Consider the following 15,849-nt stretch of genomic DNA (forward strand, 5'->3'; position numbering starts at 1 on the left):
AATTAAAGTTTATTTTATTTCACTCTCAATGTGATTTATGTGTAAATTAACTTGTTTTCAGCCACTGAACTGAACTTGAAATCCAACAAAAATGTGTTTTATTTGTGTTATCAGTGTCACATGAAGCTCTAAATGTAGTTTCACAGTGTTATTTTGCACAGTTTAATCTAAAACTGCAACAATAAACTGATTAAAAAGATTAATCTGCAACTATTTTGATCATCAATTCATCTTAAAAAGAAAAATAAATCTGTTTCCAGCTTCTTTAAACGTGATGATTTGATCCTTTCTTCATTATAGACGACAGTAAACTGAATATATTTGGGTTATTTGAGAAGAAAACAAGCATATCTGTTTAAATATACACCTGTAGCTGTTTAAAATTATAACTATTATTTCCTTTTTACATTTTAAAGACAAGGAAAATGGATCAAGGGGAGTTATCCTCTGATTTAACGTTAGCTGCAGGTCTCGTTTAGTCTTTAAAACATCAGAAAAGAAACAAGTGGAAAGCTCAAGTCACAGTTATTAAAGCTCAACAACTCAAATTATTTTATATATTCTGTATTTTACAGTAAAAAGAAGAAAAAAGCAGCAAAATTCTTCAATCGAAGCTCAAAAATTCAACAAATAATCTGCTTTTTTTCTTCATAAACGCTTCAAATCATTAATTAATCACCAAATAATCAACTAATCACTGCAGCTGTTAAACCAGTGAAAAAAAAAGGCATATTTGATTATTTATCCACATTTAAAACCTGTAAACTTACGTCGACCACGGGATTCTCTGGAGGTCTATCGGGCCTCTTCACTCGACCTTTGACCTTAATCTTCTTCCCGGGTCGTCCTTCCTCTCCCATCATCAGCTCTCTGCAGGAGGAAGTTGTAAGTTATATATAATAACTCATACAAATGTGCAGTTTCTTTTAAATGCCTTCCTCTCCATCTTTATATCCCACCTGTGGTTCCAGTACTGTATCTTATAGATGTCGAACTCGGGGACGTCCATGTCTTCGGCTTCCCAGGTGGCCTGATCGTACGCCAGCTCTCTCCACTTTATCAGGTAGTGGACGTTATTCTTTCTGTCCACGCTGAAGAATCCAACACAAGATTCATATTTAGATGAGTTAATAATAAAACTACAGCTGCAGATATTAAGTCTGTTGACAGGAAGTTATTTGGTGACTATTTTGACACTTGATTTGGTACTACAGTCGTTTTTTTAGAAGCAAAAATGACAAAATTTGCAGGTTTCAGCTCCTAAAATGTGACGATTTAATGCTTTTATTTGTCATATGTGAAAATAAACTAACATCTTTAAGTCTGGAAAATTATAAAACAGACATTTTTCAGCTTTTTCTGCAAATTTTAAAGATCAAAACTCCTTCCCTCCCTTGCTTCCTTCCTCCTTTCCTTCCTTGTTCCTCCCTCCCTTCCTTCCTCCCTTCCTTCTTTCCTCCGTCCTTCCTTCCTTCCTCCTTTCCCCCTTCTTCCTTCCTCCCTTCCTTCCTTTCTCCCCTCCCTCCTACCTACCTTCCTTCCTTATTTCCTCTGTCCTTCCTTCCCTTCCCTTCCTTCCTCTTTTCCTTCCTAAAATATTTGTTAGTTGCAGCTTTTCAGTATTAGAAAAACTTGCATCTAGTAGTTTTGTGTTTGAGTTTAGGATGAAAGCTGCACTATATTTCATGTCATGTTTAAAATGCAGCATTCATATAGTTAAATGTTGCTCTGCATGTGTTAAAAGTGGAATAAAAAGTATAAACTCAAAGAAAAATGTGTCTCATAGGAAATAAATCTCCATTTAGAGAAACATCTGCTCAATTTAAAAAGGTTAAATACAGAATAAAGTTATTATTATATTATATAACTAATTATAATAAGGGAAGATTTTACACAAGAAGAAAGAGTTCAGATAACATATATAGAAAGTAAGTAGTGGAAATGTTTTAATTCTCATTTATTTGGCACATTAAAAAAAGGTTTTTAATCCTCCTGTCGTCCTCCCGGGTCAAATTGACCCCATCTCTTTTGACTGTTCCTTCTTTCCTTCCTTCCTCTTTCTTTAAATTTTCCTTCGTTCTTCCCCTCCTTCCCTCTTTCTTTGCTCCCTCCTCTTTCCATACTTCTTTCCTCCCTTCCTTCTCTCCTTACTTCCTTCCTTCCTCACTTCCTTCCTTCTTTTCCTCCCTCCCTCCTTCTTTCCTCCCTCCCTCCTTCCTCTTTTCCTCCCTCCCTCATTCCTTTTTTTCATTCCTTCCTTTCTCCCTCCCTTCCTTCTTTCCTCACTTCCTCCCTCCCTCCCTTCCTCCCTCCCTCCCTCCCTCCCTCCTTTCCTCCCTCCCTTCCTTCCTCGACCTGAGGACAACAGGAGGGTTAAACATCTCAGTTTGACCTTTTTATTGTAACGATATGATTGGATTTTTAACTTTATTCTTTCTCTGCCATCTTTAAGTAAATACAGCTGAGTGTGTGTGTGTGTGTGTGTGTGTGTGTGTGTGTGTGTGTGTGTGTGTGTGTGTGTGTGTGTGTGTGTGCGTCTCCATGCCGACCTGTGATTGATGATGCGGTGGATCATGAGCCACTCCATCTTGATCCCAAAGCGGAGGTATTTCTCCTCCAGCTCCGCGTACATCGGATCTTTGTTCTTCCTCTTCACGCTCTTGTCTTCCTCGCCTTCGCCGAAGTCGATGGGCGGCGGCTCGTCCATGTCGTTCTTCCTCTGGTAGTTCCTGAACATCACCTGACAGTGGAGCTCCAGCTGAGGAAGAGGAGGAGGAGGAGGAGGAGACGGAACGGGGAGAGGAGAAGTTAGAGAGGAAACTTGAAGAAAAAAGTGTCGATTCAGCAGTTTTTTGTTGTTTTTTTATGACAAACCTGCAGCTCAGTGACCCAGGAGCAGTGCCAGTACGACATGTTGGACCATTTGGCGAAGAACTCCCTCTCCGGCCGCCCTGCCAGCGGGGCGGGGGTCGGGGGCGTCGGCCGGGAGGTCTGGAGGACGGGGGACAGGTGTAGGAGGAGGAGGTTCGCCCCACTGCCAGGTCAGGATCTTCTGGACCTTTCCCTTCATGGGGCCACACTGGAGGGAGGAAGAGGAGGAGAAAATGATTATAATGTCTGTCCTTTCAGACTCTCTGAAACTCTAAATCAGGTTAATTTCATTTATTTAATGAGACAGATTACGAGGAGTGTTTTGGTGATGTATGCCAAAGAAATTGTCTTTTTTTAGTACGAAAAGTGCCAAAAATTCTCTTTTTTCAGCTTCTAAACTTGATAATTTCATGTGTTTTTCTGTTTTTATAAATATTTGTAAACTAAATATCTTTTATCTGGGTTAAATATCATTTTCAGAAGTCATTCAGCTTGAGCTTATTCAGTCTAAGATGATATAAAAACTAAAGTTAATCAGTAAATCCTCACACTGGAGAGCTGCTCTATGTGAAAAGTGCCTTTATATAACTTTTACTGTGATTAGGAGCTCTATAAATAAAGATCGATGATTGATGGAGAAGCCGGCAAAAGCTGATATTTGGCTAAAGTCATGAATTTTCCCCAAAAGTTGTCAATCAACTATTTAAAGAAACATCTCATGATTAATTGCAACTTCCATGTGTTTAAGTTTCTCTGTAAATTACTTTTAAAAAACAACAACTACGTAATATTTCAGGATTTTCATTATTGTGAAATTCAGTGAAACTTAACACATGACTCATGAATTCAAAGTAATGTAACTGAAGCCAAAACTATGATAAAAATGTGCGTTGGATGCCTTTAAAATCTGCTTTAAGTTTCTATGGTTACACAGAAATCTTCGTAGAATATTTAAAACCACTAAAATCGAGCCTCGCCGACCTTAACAAGCTTAAATCTATAATAAACCTTCTTTTTCCGAGAGCAGAAACATCCACCGAATCAATAAAAGAGAAACCGAGCGATAATCTACGTGACGTCTTTACTCACCAGGCAGCGGGGGCAGATCCATTCTCCGTTGGGGATCTCGGGGAGCGGCGGGTTGAGGCAGTGGATGTGATAGGACGACGGGCACGAGTCACAGCACAGCAGCTCGCCTCCGTCTTTACAAACCCTGCAGAACTCCATGTGGTGGTCGTCTTCCTCCATCTCCATCTCGCCCACGTCAACGTTGTCCTCCTCGCCTTCGGAGGCTTCCTCTCTGGCCTCCCATTGGATGCCCTCCTTCTCCTGGAAACAAGGGGGGGGGAAAGGGGTGTTTTAGAGAAGTGTTCTTACTTAACCCTGCTGTTGTCCTCGAGTTAAGGGAGGAAGGAAGGAAGGGAGGGAGGAAGGAAAGGAGGAAAGAAGGAGGGGAGGGAGGAAGGAAGGGAGGAAAGGAAAGAAGGAAGGGAGGGAGGAAAGGAGGGAGAAAGGAGGGAGAAAGGAAGGGAGGGAGGAAGGAAGGAAAGGAGGAAGGAAGGAAGGAAGGAAAGGAGGGAGGGAAGGAAGGACAGAGGAAATAAGGAAGGAAGGTAAGAGGGAGGGAGGGAGAAAGGAAGGGAGGAAGGAAGAAGGGGGGAAAGGAGGAAGGAATGAAGGAAGGTAGGGAGGAAGAAGGAAGGAAGGAAGGAAAGAAGGAAGGGAGGAACGAAAGAAAGGAAAGAAGGAAGGGAGGAAGGAAAGGAAGGAAGCACGGAGGAAATAAGGAAGGTAGGAAGGAAGGAAGGTAGGAGGGAGAAAGGAAGGGAGCAAGGAAGGAAGAAGGGAGGGAAGGAGGAAAGAAGGAAGGGAGGAAGGAAAGAAAGGAAGGAAGGACGGAGGAAGGAAGGAAGGAAGGAAAGAAAGGAAGGAAGGACGGAGGAAGGAAGGAAGGAAAGGAGGGAGAAAGGAAAGGAGGAAGGGAGATGTGGATGAAATGATGTGTTTTAATGGTTTTATTGTTTTAATTAGTCTTTAATTCTGTAAAAGCATCTTTGAGTTTCATTTTTAAAGCGTCTCTATAAATAAAAATAAATGTCAGAATAAAGAACCGGTCGGCTTTTCTCTCCACCTGTGACTCAACCAGCGACTATAAAAAGCATGTTTGATGTCTGGCGTCGGTTTGGGCGGCAGGTTGTTAGTAGAACCAGTTTTTCGAGGCTATAAATCATTGCAGGTGTACTAATGATGATGATGATGATGATGTTGTTTTTCCACAGTAGCAGCACAATGAAAGTGTGTTGCCGACGGTTACGACCAATGAGCCAATGAGCAAAAGGTTATTTCCTACCTTTCATCTGCTGAACTGGAATTAGACCAAAGTCTGACCCCAAAAACTGCTGATTTTTGTGCCGTTAAATCCCAATAATGTAATATTTGCAGCAAGTGTTGCTAAGTAACTTATTAACTAGCTTCTCAATTAACTATGAAGCACTTTGAACTATATTAACTTGTATTAAAGCCGCTATATATATATATAAATAAAAGTGTTATATAGAAGCAGGAAATGATGCAATATGATGCAATCAAACCACTACGCACTGGTTATGTGTCATAATCGGGAATTGCATTGTGGGAGACTTGTGTACATCGACGCCCACTCAAAGAAAGGGGGGGGGGGTGGGGGGGGGGGGAGGCCCCTAAGTGTTTATGATGATCATTATTAGTCACATTTTTCCAGCCTGTTAAAATACTGACGCAGCTCCGATTCACTTGAAATGAGACTTATTTTGAAGGAGTAGTCCATTGATTAATTATCTTTATAGTATCAGTAACTTTCCCTTTTAAGTGTGTAGCTCATATTTAAACACTTAAAGCTGAATCCTCTCTTGATATCTCAAGTTTTAACACATAAAACTGTGTCAAATAGGTAAAAAGTGCCTTTCAGTTTTCCTCTCATTCATAAAAACTCAAAACATTGACGGCAGATTGACTTTTAAAGATGTTTGAGTCGCTTAAACTTGACATAATTTGTAAATTTAGACCTTTAAAACTCTGCTCCTCCTCAGTAATAACAGCTGGAAATGACTATTCTCTACTCTTATATTTAATTTGAAGGAATACCCCCATTGATAAATTATCTTTTGAGTATCAATAACAACCTGGTTAAGAGTGTAACTCGTATTTAAACACTTATAATTGAATCTTATGGTGAAATCTCAAGTTTTAGGACATAAAACTGTGTCAAATAAGCGCTTTTAAAGATCTCCTTCTTATTCACACAAACTCAAAACACTGATGGAGGCGAGATATCTTTAGTTTAAGCAATGGGAGCGACTTCGGGGTTCGGTGTCTTGCTCGAGGACACTTAAACAAACCCTGATCTACCTACTGAGCCACAGCTGCCTCATATTATCCACAGATGCTTCTTTAAAGCTGCAGCATCTAAATATATAAATATCGTATTATGGTGATAAGGAATAAGTGTCTTTTCCTGCTTTTAAATGCTGAATACAGTAAAAAAAAACAATGCATACATATAATATTAGTGTATATATTAATACATATTATGGTCATATATTAAATTATATGAAAATGTTTTCAATCAGCAGCTTCTGTGCAAGATAATCAGGAAAAAACAGACATAATATTGTTGAAATTGCTCATTTAGCAGTGGTTCTACTGGTCTGGTTGCCAAGTGCTTGCTCATGTGGGAATGTTGGGTCCTTTTTAATTTATTAAAAGAGTTCAGTCTAGACCTGCTCTATGTTTAAAGTGCCTTGAGAGGACTTCTGTTTGTGAGTTGGCGCTTTATAAATAAAGATTGATCGATTGATTGATTGAAACTGAGCCTGTGAAGGAGTTTTGGGGGAAAGGTGTTAAATATTTAGCATCTAGAGGAGGTGAGAGTGGAGTCGGTGCATCTATGGCTGTTTTTTAAATGATTGTGTTGTTGTTGTTGTTGTTGTTGTTTACTTACGCAGTGCGGACAGCTCCAGGTGCCCTCGGGTGCCTTCTCCATGTCGGGGTCGAGGCAGACCATGTGGTACGCTCGGGGACAAGTGTCACACAGGATGATCTCTCCGCCCTGCTGACACACCTCGCAGTAGTCCTGGTGGTCCGTCTCATAGCCGTCACCTTCCTCTGCTGCTGGCGGAAAGAATCAAGTTTAACAACAATAACAACAACAACAATCTTCTAGCTTCTGACTAAGGATTAAAATGATTCATGCAACATTTATATTACACTCTGCTGGGTGTTTATGTTTCCTTCTCAGAGGAAGAACCCCCCCCCATGGAGAGAAAACACTTCTTCGATTACGCAGACAGAAATTGAATTGAAGCGTTTAATCGGCAGAATAGAAACAAATATAAACACGTTAAGAGGATAAAACTGAAGATTTGCTACAACTATCAGTTTTCAGGGTTCCTGCAGGTTTGAACAAGTTAAATTTAAGACTTTTTAAAACCTTTATGAATTCAATTTAAGACCTACAAGAAGTATGACAAAATAAGGACAATCACAGTCTCAGAATTACTTTCAAAATAACAAAATATCTGATCTTTCACACCAAGTTTGCATCATTTGAGGGACTTCTTGCAGCTAACACACACAGCTTTTCAAATTGATGGTTTGCTATCAGTTTTAACCAACCACTGAATTCTGATTGTTGAAGCCAACACTACCTGGATCCTTCGGAGAGAATTACAACACACGGATCTGACTGTGAATCCCACCAACGCAGACAGAGGAAGCGATAAACGAACGTACATATTTAAGACTTAAAGCTAGGGTATGTAGTGTTGTTAAGCTAGCAAGATTTGAAAATATAACCTCCTCTAAGTTGCACCCCGCTGCTCCCCCTCCCGTCAAGTGAGTCCGTCCAAGCCACGCCCCCACAAACCGGCAACAGCGACAGGTGAAGACTGCCGCGAAGTAGGCAGGGAGAGAGGGGGGGGGGGGGCGGATGCAGAACTAGACATGAAGGCACCTGATTGGTTTTTGCTTTTCGGTGCGAAGAGCATGGATTGGTCAGAGTTTTATCTGTCCTGTGGCGGCCACAGAGGTCTGATTTTTTTCCGTTCCTTTTTCTAAAGTCATAATGTATTGATACCTCTGATAATAAAAGGACCATTTCACCCAGTATAACAAAAAGTGCTTCTGAACAACATAACATACCCTACCTTTAAGACCCAGCAGAAACCCTGTTTTTTAAAGCAAGGCTAAAACAAAGGGTGTGGTCTAGTGTGTTAAAGAGGGTTTCAGTATTATTATTATTGTTATTATTTAAATGAACAACTCAAGCGCCACACCCAACACACGCAGACAGAAACTGGTCCACCCGAGGGACCGCTCATGAAAAAACAATCCAGTGCATCAAGTTCAGCACGATGAAGGAATGCACAGACTCAGACTCGTATATCAGCCGAACTTCAACTACCATTAAAAAGAAAAAACACACCTGACTCGACACATGAAGGGTAAAACACACACCTGAAAAGCTAAAGGGGGAACAGTGTGCATGTTTTTTTTAGGATATGGAGAGAAAAGATGTCAAAGCTTCAGCAACACTAGTAGTATATAGAACAACTTTATTGTTAGACCAGCATGTTTCAGCTTCATCACAGCATTAAAAATAGGCTAGTTAATAAAGTTTACACTATTATAATGTTGTTTTAATGCTGTTTATTGTTCTTTAATACAGGTTTTACTAGAGCTTTGACTCTTTTTTTAGACTTTTCTCCCCTTTCTCCGAGGGGATTTCTACACTGAAACGGCCCGTGTGTGTCTCTCTTTTAACCCTCCTGTTGTCCTCGAGTCAAGGAAGGAAGGGAGGGGGGGAAGGAAAGGAGGGAGGAAGGAAGGAAGGAAAGGAAGGGGGAGGAAGGAAGGAGGGAGGGAAGGAAAGAAAGAGAGGAGGGAGGGAGGAAGAACAGACATAAAGGAAGGGAGGAGGGAGGGAGGAAGGAAGGAAAGGAAGGGGGAGGAAGGAAGGAAGGGGGAGGAAGGAAGGAGGGAGGGAGAAAGGTAAAGAGGTAGGGAGGGAGGAAGGAAGGAAGGAGGGAAGGAAAGAAAGAGAGGAGGGAGGGAGGAAGAACAGACATAAAGGAAGGGAGGAGGGAGGGAGGAAGGAAAGGAAGGAAAGAAGTGAAGGAAGAAGGGAGGGAGGAAAAAAGGAAAAGATAAAGGAAGGAAGGAAGGAAGAAGGGAGGAAGGAAGGAAAGGAAGGACAGAAGAAAAAAGGAAGGGAGGAAGCACCTTGGAAGTAGGTGAAGTCGTGCCTGAAACTTCTAGTCTACTTCTTTTCTGGTAAAATGTCGGCAGGGATTGATATTCAGGGAAATCTGTACGGCCAATTTACCACAAAAAAGTCAATGCTTCAGCATCAACTTGTAGTATATAGAATAACTTTATATGTTTTAGCTTGAGGCTCATAAAACACACATTACAAACACCATTAAAATAGCAGTAGTTTAAAAAAAGTCTACTCTATTTTAAATCTGCCAAACCATGTTGCTCTATTAATAAAGTTGTTCTACATACATACAAATGTTGCTTTTAGACATTTTTTCCCTACTCTAAGTTGTCGTAGTCGAGCCAGAAACCTCTACACTAATATTCTGGTACCTTTTCAGGGTAAAATGCCGGTACGCTGCTGTGAATTGAAAGCAGTATCACTACAGGAACAACACGGTTTTTACATCTAACGACAGTTTTAAGACAGTTTAATGAGCGAGAGAACAAAAAACCACAGAACTCCCCTTAATGACTCATATGAATCCGTTAATTGTTTCAAAGTTGTCTCGCTAAAACTTGAATATGAAATATATTAAAAGAACGTTTTTTTCCACCAGATAACAACAGCCATCTCTCTCCCTTTGCCTGCCATGTTCCAGAAAATAAAGTCCGATATTGGATTTGTGGGGCCGATGCCAATACCGATATTAGGGAATAAAGAAATTCTGACATCGATATATCGGCCGATGATCTTATACACAGAATAGGTACATGAACGCACCTTTTCCCCAAATTTTGTCATCAAACAATAAGGATTAAATATACATAAAATGCCGTTATATCTTTAAAAACAATAATCGGACAATATAAACACTGATATCAATGTTTCTGTGATATATCGGTCCTGCTTTTACAGCTTACATCTGTCTTTTCTGTCTTCTTCTGTTGAGTTTTGCAGCAGCTGGAGTGGTGTTAAAATGTTGCATTACTGCTCCATTTATTAAAGTATTATCATAGCATGTGCAAAAAAAGGAGGATAGCTGCATGTGTGAAGACTGAAAATCCTGCCTTAAAAAAAGGTTATTCCAGTATTTTACCAGGAGAAAGCTGCAGAGTAACCATGACGACTACACTTATCAACCTCCTACAATACCGTCCAATCACTCACATCCGTCTCTTGACCTCAGCTGACTCTAACCGACCAGAATCACGGAGCACTAACGAACCAATAACCTCAATAATGACCCTACAGATGTTATCTAACTGTTTCCAATCAATGAGAGCAGAAGAAGAAGAAGAAGCCTCCTCCTCCTTTTAAAGATAAGAGTCACAACATCTTCCAAGTTTCCACAACCGAGCTCCCTCCCTCCTTCTTTCCTCGGATGAAAGAAAAGGAGGATCACGACCTGGATGACTTGCTAACCTTTCACCTAAACTCCAATACACCACAACAAAAAAGGGGATTTCCACACTGAAACGGCCGATGTGTGTGTCTCTTTTAACCCTCCTGTTGTCCTCGAGTCAAGGAAGGAAGGGAGGGATGAAGGAAGGAAAGGAGGGAGGGAGGAAGGAAGGGAGGAAGGAAGGAAGGAAGGAAAGAAAGGAAGGGAGGGAAGGAAGAATAGTAGGGAGGAAGGAGGGAAGGAAGGGAGGGAGAGAGGGAGAAAGGAAAAGAGGTAGGGAGGAAGGAAGGAGGAAGGAAAGAAAGGAAGGGAGGAAGGAAAGGAAGGAGGGAGGGAGGGAGGGAGGAGAAAGGAAAAGAGGTAGGGAGGAAGGAAGGAGGAAGAACAGACGGAAAGAAGGAAGAGAAGAGGGGAGGATAGAAGGGAGGGAGGAAGGGAGGAAGGAAAGAGGGAGAAAAAAGGAAAAGAAAGGGAGGAAGAAAGGAAAGAAGGACAGAATAAAAAAGGAAGGGAGGAAGGAAAGGAAGGAAGGAGGGATGGAAGAAAGGAGGGAAGGAAAGAAGGAGGGAGGGAGGATGGACGGACGGACAGAAGGAAGGAAGAAAGGGGGATGGAGGAAGGAAAGTAGGAAGGAAAGAAGGACAGAAGAAAAACGGAAGGAAGGAAGGAAGAAAGGAGGGAAGGAAGGGAGGAAAGAAAGAACAGTCAAAAACAGACGGGGTCAATTTGACCCGGGAGGACGACACGAAAGGTTAAAAAGGTTCGTTGACCTCTTTCTCCTGCTGATCTGATTCAATCTGTGACGTCTTGTGACAGCAGCAGCAAAGACGGAGGAGGAGGAAGCATCAGTGGGCGACAACCTGGACCGACATGTCCTTCTAAATATATCAAACTCTGCTGACTCAGCCCCCGGTGATTAATATACATCTATATATGTGTGTGTGTGTGTGTGTGTGTGTGTGTGTGTGTGTGTGTGTGTGTGTGTGTGTACCCTGTTTGCACTCATCACCGTTCAACACTGAGCTCTTAACCTGTAATCTTCTGTCACCAGGTAGAGATTCTCCGACTCTGAGTCAGCAGGTCGGAGAATAAAAACCGACCGGAGTCACCGATAACCCAAAAACCGAATGTATTGATTTGTTTTAAGTATTTAAGAGTCCGTATGAGTAGTGACGGATGTTTTCCTTCATTCGGACTATTAAAAGATTTGATTTAACCTTCCTGTCGTCCTCCCGTCTGTTTTGACTGTTCCTTCTTCCCTCCCTCCTTCCTTCTCTCATCCTTTCCTTCCTCCACCTTCCTCCCTTCCTTCTTTCCTCTGTCCTTCTTTCCCTCCCTCCCTTCTTTCCTCCGTCCTTCCTTCCTTTCCTCCCTTCCCTCCTTCCTCCCTTCTTTCCTTTCCTCCCTTCCTTCCTCTGTCCTCCCTTCCCTCCCTCCTTCTTTCCTCCCTTCCTTCCTCCCCCCACCTTCCTCCCTTCCTGCTTTCCTTCCTCCTTTCCTTTCCTCCCTTCCTCCCCTCCTTCCTCCCTTTCCTTCCCTCCTCCGTCCCTTTTTTCCTTCTTTCCTCCCTCCTTTCCTTCCCTCTTCCTCCATCCCTTACTCTTACCTTCCTTCCTTCTTCTCAAAAAGACTTTGCTACTAAAAACACTAACGTTGAAACATAGAAGATGAAGATTTGACTCATTCAGACGACTGAAGCTTCATATTAGCTTCAGATTAAACTTTTAAACACATTTTTACTCATTTACATAGTAACTATTATAAAAGCATCTTCTAAAGGTCAGTATGAACAAGAAAAACCTGTTTCAAAGTTCATTTTCGGCTCCTCGCTATTGTTTTAAAACAGAAGAAGAAAAACAGTCGGACACGGACCTTTCTTCTTCTTGGGTTTGCTCTTGGACGGCTTCTTTTTGCTGCGGCTGCTGCGGCTGTTAGATCCCTCCGAGACAGAGACGCTGTTCATGCTGCCGTCCTCAAAGTCGCTGTCCACGTCGGGCTCGTCCTCTTCGCTCTGCACACACACACACACACACACACACACACACACACACACACACACACACACACACACACACACACACACATTAAATCCATATCCTGTAAGAACAATTTTCCTGTGTCTGTCTCGAAGGAGGAAGAGGAGACGGATCGTACCGATGAGCGTTTCCTTTTGCTGTTGAAGCCTCCCAGCTTGATTTTAAGAGGAGCCACTTTCTTGGTCTTTGCGGCGTTCTTCTTCTCTTGCTGTTTCGGCGTAGTTTTGGACTTCTTGCGGGCGTTTGGACCTGCAGAACGAAACCGAGAGATTCAAGATTTACTGACTTTTTAGGCATTATTTTAAAAAGCAAAGTTAAATATGACCCTTCCTGCTCTCCGTACCTTTGCCCTCCTTGGTCTTGGCCTTGCGGAGCGGCGGCGCAGGAGGCTGTGGAGGCTCGATGGGGGCCGGCGGGCGGCGGTGCGGGTGCAGCGGCGGGGGCGGGCGGGACGACTTCTGCTACCATGTTGTCGACGGCGGCCGGTACGTTGGCGGTGGCCAAGGCGGCGTTGGCGGCCGCTGCTCCCCTCAGAGGGTTGTTGGTGCTGAACTCACGCCACTTAGCGCCCAGAACCATCATCATCTTGGACACGGCGATCTTGGGGTTCTTGGCGGCGATGAGCGGCCTGGAGAGGAGGAAGTAGAAATGTTTAAAGACACACAGAGGAGCTGGAAGCATCAAAACATGAGCTCAGTGAATATTTATCACATTCTGGGTCATTAAAGGAACTTTTCAGCAGGTTATTTACACATTTAAGAAGAAATTTAATGACTTAAGACCTTTTTAATGCATCTTTAAAAGAGAAAATAATACCAATGCTGCAACATAATAATAATAATAAAGAAAAAGCAGGATTTTACTGTTGTAGTGGGTTGAAATGGAGCTAATCTTGATTCAACTAATGATTATTTTTTACTTTATTTACCAAGTTGATTAGTTGGTTTATGTAAAATAATCAGAAAATAATAATAAATAACATGCTAAGATCAAATTTAACACCTTAACTCCTTCAATTTCAGACATTTTAACACATTTTTTTAGACCCTTTGAATATCAAAAAACTAAACTTAAGACATTTAAAGAGCCGGTTTTAAGGCAATTTTGACCCCCAGCACTACCGTCATTAACTCAAAAATGAGGTTTACTTTCATTTAATGAGGAATATTGACTATAATTCCCATAAATATGTGTAAAACCTGGGGTGAAAAGTTGGAATTAAGTTGGCTAAACGATCTTAAAGCAGAATTGGAGTGATCATTTACGACATATACCGGGTTAAAGATCATTTTTTGGCCAGTTTATCTAAAGCATGTCATAATATTTCACTTTAATATCGACCAGAAAAAAAAACAAAATCAATGTTTTATGTGTTTCTTACCTGACGAATTGGCTGAAGGCCTTGTAGTTGGTCAGCGAGCGGTAGTCTTCCTCGGTGAAGATGTGGTCGATGTCCTCCATTCCCCAATCATCCAGCAGCTGGGACGACGACTTCGGCTCCTGCAGGAAACAACAACACATTAATAATAATAATAAAGATGATTATCAGATATAAGCTATTAGTTAATATCAGAGGGATTAATCATCAGAATAGTCTGATTTATGCCACTAATTTGTAGTTTAGTTATTTTAATAAACAAAAAGTGATGTGAAGTTATGAATCCGATGAATATGGATAAACACTTCTGCTTTCTTTTGTTTCACAGCTGAAATATGAACATAAGCCTTTTTTTACTGGTTTGTTTAGAACATTTATAAACTAGTAAAAAAGTTATTTCCCATGCTTAGTGGGGTGTGTGTATGATTAAACTATATATTAATACATATTATCGTCACTTTTAAAACATTCATATGTTAAAAATGATGCAAAATTTTTTCAATTAGCAGCTTCTGTGCAAAATAATGTGGTAAAAACTGACTTAATATTGTTGAAATTGCTCTTTTTTCTTAATTAAATCGATGGTTTATTACAGTAAAGTTATATATTATTATAGTTTATAGGTTATTACGCAATAGTAAAATGAGTTTGACACCACTGCTCTAGAGAGGGGTCGGATATAGTCTCTAAAACTTCAATAGGAAAAAAGAAAGGGAGGAAGAAAGGAAAGAAGGACAGAATAAAAAAGGAAGGGAGGAAGGAAAGGAAGGAAGGAAGGATGGAAGAAAGGAGGGAAGGAAAGAAGGAGGGAGGGAGGATGGACGGACGGACAGAAGGAAGGAAGAAAGGGGGATGAAGGAAGGAAAGAAGGAAGGAAAGAAGGACAGAAGAAAAAAGGAAGGGAGGAAGGAAAGGATGGAAGAAAGGAGGGAAGGAAAGAAGGAGGGAGGGAGGATGGACGGACGGACAGAAGGAAGGAAGAAAGGGGGATGGAGGAAGGAAAGAAGGAAGGAAAGAAGGACAGAATAAAAAAGGAAGGGAGGAAGGAAAGGATGGAAGGAAAGAAGGAGGGAGGGAGGATGGACGGACGGACAGAAGGAAGGAAGAAAGGGGGATGAAGGAAGGAAAGAAGGAAGGAAAGAAGGACAGAAGAAAAAAGGAAGGGAGGAAGGAAAGGATGGAAGAAAGGAGGGAAGGAAAGAAGGAGGGGAGGGAGGATGGACGGACAGAAGGAAGGAAGAAAGGGGGATGGAGGAAGGAAAGAAGGACAGAATAAAAAAGGAAGGGAGGAAGGAAAGGATGGAAGAAAGGAGGGAAGGAAAGAAGGAGGGAGGGAGGATGGACGGACGGACAGAAGGAAGGAAGAAAGGGGGATGGAGGAAGGAAAGAAGGAAGGAAAGAAGGACAGAATAAAAAAGGAAGGGAGGAAGGAAAGGATTGAAGAAAGGAGGGAAGGAAAGAAGGAGGGAGGGAGGATGGACGGACGGACAGAAGGAAGGAAGAAAGGGGGATGGAGGAAGGAAAGAAGGAAGGAAAGAAGGACAGAATAAAAAAGGAAGGGAGGAAGGAAAGGAGGGAAGGAAAGAAGGAGGGAGGGAGGATGGACGGACGGACAGAAGGAAGGAAGAAAGGGGGATGGAGGAAGGAAAGAAGGAAGGAAAGAAGGACAGAAGAAAAAAGGAAGGGAGGAAGGAAAGGATGGAAGAAAGGAGGGAAGGAAAGAAGGAGGGAGGGAGGATGGACGGACGGACAGAAGGAAGGAAGAAAGGGGGATGGAGGAAGGAAAGAAGGAAGGAAAGAAGGACAGAAGAAAAACGGAAGGGAGGAAGGAAGAAAGGAGGGAAGGAAAGAAGGAAGGAAAGGAGGAATGAAGGAACAGTCAAAAACAGTCTCTAAAACTTCAATAGGAAACATTAAAAAGGTG

General features: G+C 41.8%; 2 protein-coding genes across 2 annotated transcripts in view; one reads left to right on the plus strand and one right to left on the minus strand.

Annotated features, from left to right (window-relative positions):
- The window catches only part of LOC133996494 (major histocompatibility complex class I-related gene protein-like), a 636,344-nt gene that overhangs the window by 99,267 nt on the left and 521,228 nt on the right, over window positions 1-15,849 (plus strand). The gene's annotated exons all lie outside the window — the stretch shown is intronic.
- Window positions 1-15,849, minus strand: part of LOC133996471 (chromodomain-helicase-DNA-binding protein 4-like) — a 48,947-nt gene that overhangs the window by 21,469 nt on the left and 11,629 nt on the right. The window contains 12 exon segments of the mRNA XM_062436054.1: window positions 771-870; window positions 960-1,091; window positions 2,550-2,758; window positions 2,875-2,989; window positions 2,991-3,079; window positions 3,961-4,200; window positions 6,851-7,017; window positions 12,384-12,522; window positions 12,666-12,796; window positions 12,891-12,964; window positions 12,966-13,175; window positions 13,929-14,047. Coding sequence (XP_062292038.1) covers window positions 771-870; window positions 960-1,091; window positions 2,550-2,758; window positions 2,875-2,989; window positions 2,991-3,079; window positions 3,961-4,200; window positions 6,851-7,017; window positions 12,384-12,522; window positions 12,666-12,796; window positions 12,891-12,964; window positions 12,966-13,175; window positions 13,929-14,047 — 1,725 coding nt within the window.

This window comes from Scomber scombrus, chromosome 16 (genome assembly GCF_963691925.1).
Source record: "Scomber scombrus chromosome 16, fScoSco1.1, whole genome shotgun sequence".
Lineage (NCBI taxonomy): Eukaryota > Metazoa > Chordata > Actinopteri > Scombriformes > Scombridae > Scomber > Scomber scombrus.